The sequence below is a fragment of the Erythrolamprus reginae genome, chromosome 3 (assembly GCF_031021105.1).
Source record: "Erythrolamprus reginae isolate rEryReg1 chromosome 3, rEryReg1.hap1, whole genome shotgun sequence".
Classification (NCBI taxonomy): domain Eukaryota; kingdom Metazoa; phylum Chordata; class Lepidosauria; order Squamata; family Dipsadidae; genus Erythrolamprus; species Erythrolamprus reginae.
The window spans coordinates 106,464-113,538 of record NC_091952.1 but is presented as its reverse complement, the minus strand read 5'-3'; the positions used below and the strand labels follow the sequence as shown (position 1 = coordinate 113,538).

The following is a 7,075-nucleotide window of genomic DNA, read 5'->3' as shown; positions in this document are numbered from 1 at the left end:
GAAGGAAGGAAGAGGAGGGGAAGGAGGAAGAGGAAAGGAAGAGGAAGGGAGATAAAAGGAAGTGGAAGGAAGGCACGCGGTGAGGAGGGCCGAGCCGCCTGCGCCCCTCCCTCCCACCCGCCCCTCCATGAGCGCCCTCACTTGTGCAAAGCCATCAGGGCCGGGCGGTTTTGCAGCGGGTGAAGCCCAAACAGCAGAGAGAACCGTCGGGCCAAGTCCCGGATCTCCTGGAAAGCGGCTGAGTCCGTGGCGCCAGGCCCCTCTTCCAGGAAGAGCTGAGTCAGCAACTGGGGGCAGAGAGAGGCCGGCTGGGCAGACGCCGCCCCCCTTTACAGCAGACGACGCCCCCCACCACGCCCTCCTCCTCCTCCTCCTCCTCACCTGCTTCAGGCTGAGCAGCAGCGTGTGAGCCCACCGAGTCCGGTCAATCTGGCGGGTCTGGTTCAGGGTCTCCTTGATGACGTCCCCGTAGTCCGCATAGAACTGGCGAAAGGGAGAACGGGGCGCCTGCGTATCCTTTTGCTCACCACGTCAAAGGAGAAGCCGCAGCCGGCGCAGAGTGGGGAAAGGGACACGCCAGCATGCGCAGCAAGTGTTACGCTCCTTAAAACACAAACGCGCACTTCCTCCTCCCAGCTCTGTGCCTCTCTGGGCAACGAGTGGCCTTCCCGAGAAGCGGTCCCCGGCTTCTGACCACAGAACTGGGGGTCAGGCCGTCGTGGAGGGGAGTCACGCCTGGCTGGGCGACCTTCCTGGCCACAGTTACTGAGCGCACGGCCGGGGCTGGACGACCTGCAAAGTGCCGTCGGGCCCTTTCCTCCTCTCGCATCCCTGCAATCCTTCCGCCAGGATCATGCCCACCTGCCCTCCACCCCCCTCTCAACACACACACACTCTCCCAGACTTTGCAAGCCGGAGGGTCACGCGCGGCAACCGCCGTGCCCTCGTTCCAGCTGCCAAGCACTCTGATCTCTCTGAGGAAGCTGTGACGGCCGTAGCTGCGAGGACCAGTTGTGAGTCCATTTTCTCAGGGACACTTTGAAGAGCAGCTACACAAACGGTGGCTGCAAATCAAGAACCACCTGTACCCCGATCACTTTGTCCAAAGAGGCTTTGAAGTTGAAATTCTTTAGACCAGGTTTTCTTAGTTCAAGGTTTGGCTTTTATATCCACACCACGTTCTCTGGGTCAGCGGAAGGCGGCCCCTCTCTAAAGGCCTGCAGGCCCACCACCGCTTGCGTTCTCCCCTCGGGGGTCCTGAGACCACCTGGTCCGACCTCCACGAGCCCTTAAAGTTTAGGAGCAACGTTCGCTCTTCCTCAAACTCTGCGCAGCCATCAGACACAGGCCCTTCCTCCCTTCTGCCCCAGACGAGCAGCCCTAGGAAGGGCCGGAGCAAAGCAGGGGGACATCTCTGCTGCTGCCATGGTGATCGGCATCCGATATGTCCAGGCCAATGCGCTTTCCCGGCCATGCAGCTGCGCAAGTTGTCAGGGGGGAACCTCCGTACACCCATGTAAACACCTGCACTCCGCCAGCTGCACTGGCTGCCCATCAGCCTCCGGGCACGATTCAAAGGGTCACCTGCATCACCTACAAAGCCGTGCGGGGCTCCCAGAGGGCCCTAAGAGCGCACAGAGCCGGCCCCCTCATAGAAACATAGAAGTCTGACGGCAGAAAAAGACCCCATGGTCCATCTAGTCTGCCCTTATACTATTTTCTGTATTTTATCTTAGGATGGATATATGTTTATCCCAGGCATGTTTAAATTCAGTTACTGTGGATTTATCTACCACATCTGCTCCGGGTCCCCTCGGCCAAGCAATGAAGACCGGTGAGACCTCGGGGTGGGGGGAGGGGGGGCTGCTTTTCTGTTGCCGCCCTGGCTCTATGGAATCAACTCCCCCCGATGTCCTAAATCAACAACTAGCTTGACCGTCTGTATGGATATGATTGTGGATGAACTGGAACGCACGCGTGTTGTTGAGTTGTCCCAACACGAGTTTCAGTCATCAGATTTACTTTTCTTGACCACTTCTTATTGTTGTTTGTCCTTCCGGATTGGGCAGCACAGAGGTCAAATGAATGAAATAAATAAATCCTCCCCCCCCCGATCGGCTCTCCAGGACCCGTAGCGACTCACTGGTGAGCTCACGGGATCTGACTTGGCCAGTGCTAAATTTATTTTTTTGGGTGTGTGTGTGAATTTTTCCCTGTTTGGATGGCTTCTCCTCTCTCACTGCTGGAAAAGGGGCCCTCCCCCCCCGCTCCCCCTCCCCCGGGTCAATACTGGCCCTGGTTTCTCCTCCGGAAGCTCAGCCGATCCCCCCCCCCCGTGTGTCTCAGGCCTGTCCAGCTACTCAGCTAACTGTGCCCCTGCCCCCCCGCCTACCTTGGCGTAGTACTTGAAGACGTCGGAGGCCGCGCTCAGCTCCAGCGCCCCGTAGACCACCAGTTTGCAGAACCCAGAGAGCCAGTTGCGGCGCTGGTGCAGCTGCTCCACCTGACGCTCTCCGCCGCCTTCGCTCGCTGAGTCCAGCAGCCAATGGAAAAGGAGGGAGGGGGCATCAGTGCCCCCCCACTCAAAAGCCCCACTCCACACCTCCCCAATCCCAAGGATATGGAATGCCCACCATCCTCCTCTTGGCCGTGGTTGTGGTTGAAGACGCGGTCCACCAGGAAACCAGCCAGCTGCGACTGCAGAGCAGGCTCTGGGCGACAGACCAGCTCCTGCAGGTGGGGGCTCCCTCCGTCCGCCAGGTGTGGACCGAAGACCAGGAGCAAGTCACACAGCAGCACAAAGGCCTGCAGAGGAGGACAGAGGAGGACAGAACGAAAAGGGCCAGCTGGGGGGGTGTCTCCTGGCAGGTGTTTCATATCACCGAGTGACGGTGACGCCGTGGGTTGATTTGCTCCCGGTGTATCTGCTGGTGGCTGGCTCTGCCGGTGTGGGCGGGAGCGGCCTGGCTGGGCCCCGGTTGGGATGCTTGCTCTCGTGTTAACCCCTGTTCCTTTGACCGCTGGTGAGGCGTTCTGGCGGTGGTATGTGGATACTGCCCAAGAGTCTCATGCTGGCCAGAGTGGCAGGAATTCTCTGGCATTTTGGGACCTGGCCGGGGGTCTAGGAGGGTCCCGGGGGAAACTATGTTTGCATCTGCCCTTGTGCTACGAAATGAAGGCATTTTCATCACACAAGGTACACACCCTTTGGGGACTCACAAGAAGAAAACCAGGCAGCCAGAGTTCTTTCAAACACCCTTTGTCCAAACAGCAAACCGAGGGAGATGACCCTTAAGAAGACCTCAGCTCTAGCTTATTTACTGATAAAATGTATTGGCTGCCCATCTTGCCATCAGGTGATTCTGGGACGATTACAGACATAAAAATGAATCTACATTCAAACCTGAATAAATTAAAACCAAAGATCAAAATCAAGGACACGTGCTGAGGGCGGTGAGCGAAATGGGGGGAGTGGGATCTATTGTTAATCAACCCCCCCCACCCCAACCCCACTGTGCAGTTCCCCCATCTTGGGGCTTTGGTGGACAGCTCAGTGAAGAGGTCAACCCAGGACGCAGCAGCAGCAAAAAAAGCAAACTCCACACTTGGCAGGATTAGGAAGGGAATCGAAAACGGGTCGGCAAGGGTTGTGTTGCCTCTGTACAAATCGAAGGTGAGACCCCACTTGGAGTCCGGTGTACAGTTCTGGTCACCTCAAGGAGGATAGAATGGAACTGGGAAAGGGGCAAAAAAGGGCCACAAGAATGACCGAGGGAATTGACCCCTCCCTCAGGAAACCAGGTTGCAAGGCCTTGGTCTCTTCAGCCTTGAAAGACGGCGTTGAAGGGGGGACTTGACCGGAGGGTATGAAATCCTGCATGGGATAGAAAAGGACGAGGGGCCCCTCCCTAAAGCTCACAGGTCAGAAAGCGAGGACACATCAAGGGGAATATTTCTTCACCCAGAGGGTCCCTGGTTGATGGGATTCACTCCCAGAAGAGGTCGTGACAGCTGTCAGTCTGGAGAGCTTCAAGGCAGGATTGGACAGATTCAGGGATGCCAAGTGTATCAGAAGTTATTGAAACGGATGTCCAGGTGCCGCCTCTATGTTGGTTGAGGCAGGCAGGGTCCCCTTGGGTCCCATTGGTTGGGGGGGGGTCCATGGAAAGGGAGGGTCCTGCCTCCTCTTTCTGCTCAAGATCCCCCCATGGACAATTGGGGGCCACTGTGGGACACAGAATGCTGAACCTCAGAAGAGCCCTGTGAATCAGGCCAAAGCCCATCGAGTCCAGCATTCTGTGTCACCCAGTGGCCCCCAATTGTCCATGGGGGGATCTTGAGCAGAAAGAGGAGGCAGGACCCTCCCTTTCCCTGGACCCCCAACCAATGGGACCCAAGGGAATCCTGCCTGCCTCAACCAACATAGAGGCGGCACATGGACATAGAAACATAGAAGACTGACGGCAGAAAAAGACCTACTATTTCCTGTATTTTATCTTAGGATGGATATACAGTAGTACCTCGTCATACGAACTCCTCGTCATACGAACCTTTCGAGATACGAACCCGGGGTTCGGAAAATTTTTGCCTCTTCTTACGAACTTTTTTCGCCATACGAACGTGCCGCCGTGAACGCCAAACCCGGAAGTTCGGCAAAAGTTTGGGTTCGGCATTCGGCATGTTTAAATTCAGTTACTGCGTATTTACCAACCACGTCTGCTGGAAGTTTGTTCCAAGCATCTACTACTCTTTCAGTCAAATAATATTTCCTCATGTTGCTCTTGATCTTTCCCCCAACTAACTTCAGATTGTGTCCCCTTGTTCTTGTGTTCACTTTCCTGTTAAAAACACTTCCCTCCTGGACCCTATTCAACCCTTTAACATATTTAAATGTTTCGATCGTGTCCCCCCTTTCCCTTCTGTCCTCCAGACTATACATCCATTTCAATCACCACGTATGATACACTCGGCATCCCTGAATCTGTCTCATCCTGCCTTGAAGCTCTCCAGGCTGACAGCTGTCACAACCTCTTCTGGAAGGGAATCCCATCAACCAAGGACCCTTGATTTGTCCTCACTTATTGACAATTAGTTGCCGATAACTAATTTACAGACAAGGCAAGAGATCCAGGAATCAATAAATAAAACCCAGCAAGCAGTAAAGAGTATTGGGGAAGAATCAAAAACATCTCATGAAGAATTGGAGACGGTGGAGGTGGAGAGTATGGACAACAGAAGAAGGGAAAATATTCCGCAGACTGATAAAACCACACGATGCAAAGACTTATTATTAGATGAAAAGGTAATTCACAAGTCCAAACTAAAGATCATAAAGGTATTTTCTCCCCCCTCTTCCCCCCCCCCCCCCCCCGGGCAGCTCTAGAGGCCCCTCACCTGCTCCTGGACACAGGGCTCCACGTCCACCAGGAAGCTCTGGCAGAGGGCGCAGAAGGAGGCCACTTTGTCCTTCAGGCTGGGAAGCTGTCGGGGGATGGGGAGGCAACCGTGAAGGCCGGGCAGGGAGGGCCGCAGCAACTGACCTCACCCCCCACCCCCACTCACCTGGTCAGCCGAGCAAAGGCACAGTTCCCAGAGCAGCGAGAAGTGGGCGCAGGTCAGGGCCGGCCTGACCACCTGCAAGGGGAGGAGGGAGGCAGCAGGCAGGCGAGAGGAACGCGGGGGGGGGGGAGCGAGGAGGAAGGGCCCCCAACTGCTCCTGGCCCGGTACCTGCTCGCAGGCCTCGCCCGTGTCCAGCAGGTGGCGCAGGAGCTGGACGCAGGGCTCAAAGAACCTCCAGGGAGTCAAGTCGTGGGCACTGTGGGCGAAAGGGACACAAGGGCCAGTCCTTGGCCGTGCCTCCGTCCAGGCCTGGTGCGGAGGAGGGGGGGGGGCGTCCACAGGCAGAGCAGGGACGGAGCAGCTTCCTCTCACCTGTGGAAGGCAGCAATGCGCCTCAAGGTGGAAGCCATGCTGAACACCTCCTCCCTCTCGGAAAACGAGGACTTGCAGAGAACAGAAACAGAGACAGGATTGCCAGGCGCCCCCCCTCCTCCAGGGACAGAGAAAGCCAGACGGGGGGGAGGGGGCAGCCCTAGGGCAGGAGCCTCCACACCGACGTCCCTGACCGGCCCCTCAACCTTCTCTGGAAAAGCTCTCTCCAGCGGCTGAGCCCCCACTATGTGATTCTCCTATTTTATACTTCAATTAATACCATTATCCTCTTACAAATCCAGGCATTCTTCTTAAAAGAGACAAAAGACCCTTGTACAAATTTTTCCTAATTTAGGGGGGGAAATTCCCTTCTTTTTTATTAAAAGAAATTAATAAAAACCAAAATCTATTACTATTACAACTAAAACAACCAGCAAAACCAAAAGCACAACTATTAATAATAGTTATCTCCCTTTCCTTCTCTCTTCCTCTCTCCGTCCCTTTCTTTCTCTTCCTTCCTTCCTCCCTTGTCTCTCTCCCTCCTTCCCTTTTTCCTTCTCTCTCTATTTAACTCTTCCTTCCTTCCACCCTGTCTCTCTCTCTCTCCCTCCTTCCCTCTTTCCTTCTCTTTCTCTCTCCGTCCCTTTCTTTCTCCCTTCCTTCTTTTTTGCTCTTTCTCTCTTCCTTCCTCCCTGTTTCTCTCCCTCCTTCCCTCCCCCTCCTTTTCTCCCTTTCCTTCTCTTTCTCGCTTCCTTTCTTCCTCTCTTTTTCTCTATTCCTCCCTCCCTCTTCCTTTCCTCTCGCTCTTTTTCTTTCTCTCTTCCTCCCTTCCTCCCTTCCCCTCCCTCCCCAGACGCCATGTTTTAATGGTAGGCTGCGCTACTGAAAGCGCGATCCCCTGGGAATAGCATCCTGAGTGCGGGCTCTCTCCTGTTGAGACACAGGGCGGAGGAGTCGGGGAGGGGTATGATGGGCCGACACCCCCTCACACACACCCCTTGCACTCTCCCCTCTGCCCTCGAGAATCCCCTGGCTCAGCACAGCGTTTCCCAGGCGGGGGCAGGAGGGAGAGAGCCGTTGGTTTCCGAGTCGAGCGCTGCGGGGACCAAGGCTGCTTGAGTCCAAAGGCCTGGTTGTACTTCT

The 7,075-nt window shown here is 55.6% G+C and overlaps 1 protein-coding gene across 1 annotated transcript in view; it reads right to left on the bottom strand.

The window, feature by feature from the left end:
• Window positions 1-137: 137 nt before the first annotated feature.
• STAG3 (STAG3 cohesin complex component) overlaps window positions 138-7,075 on the bottom strand; it is a 46,770-nt gene continuing 39,832 nt past the window's right edge. The window contains exons 18-25 of the mRNA XM_070744307.1: window positions 5,933-6,003; window positions 5,729-5,816; window positions 5,563-5,634; window positions 5,395-5,481; window positions 2,634-2,805; window positions 2,393-2,529; window positions 382-483; window positions 138-287 (exon numbers count right to left, since the gene is read on the bottom strand). Of these exons, the coding sequence (XP_070600408.1) occupies window positions 138-287; window positions 382-483; window positions 2,393-2,529; window positions 2,634-2,805; window positions 5,395-5,481; window positions 5,563-5,634; window positions 5,729-5,816; window positions 5,933-6,003 (879 nt within the window). The remainder of the gene's footprint in view (window positions 288-381; window positions 484-2,392; window positions 2,530-2,633; window positions 2,806-5,394; window positions 5,482-5,562; window positions 5,635-5,728; window positions 5,817-5,932; window positions 6,004-7,075) is intronic.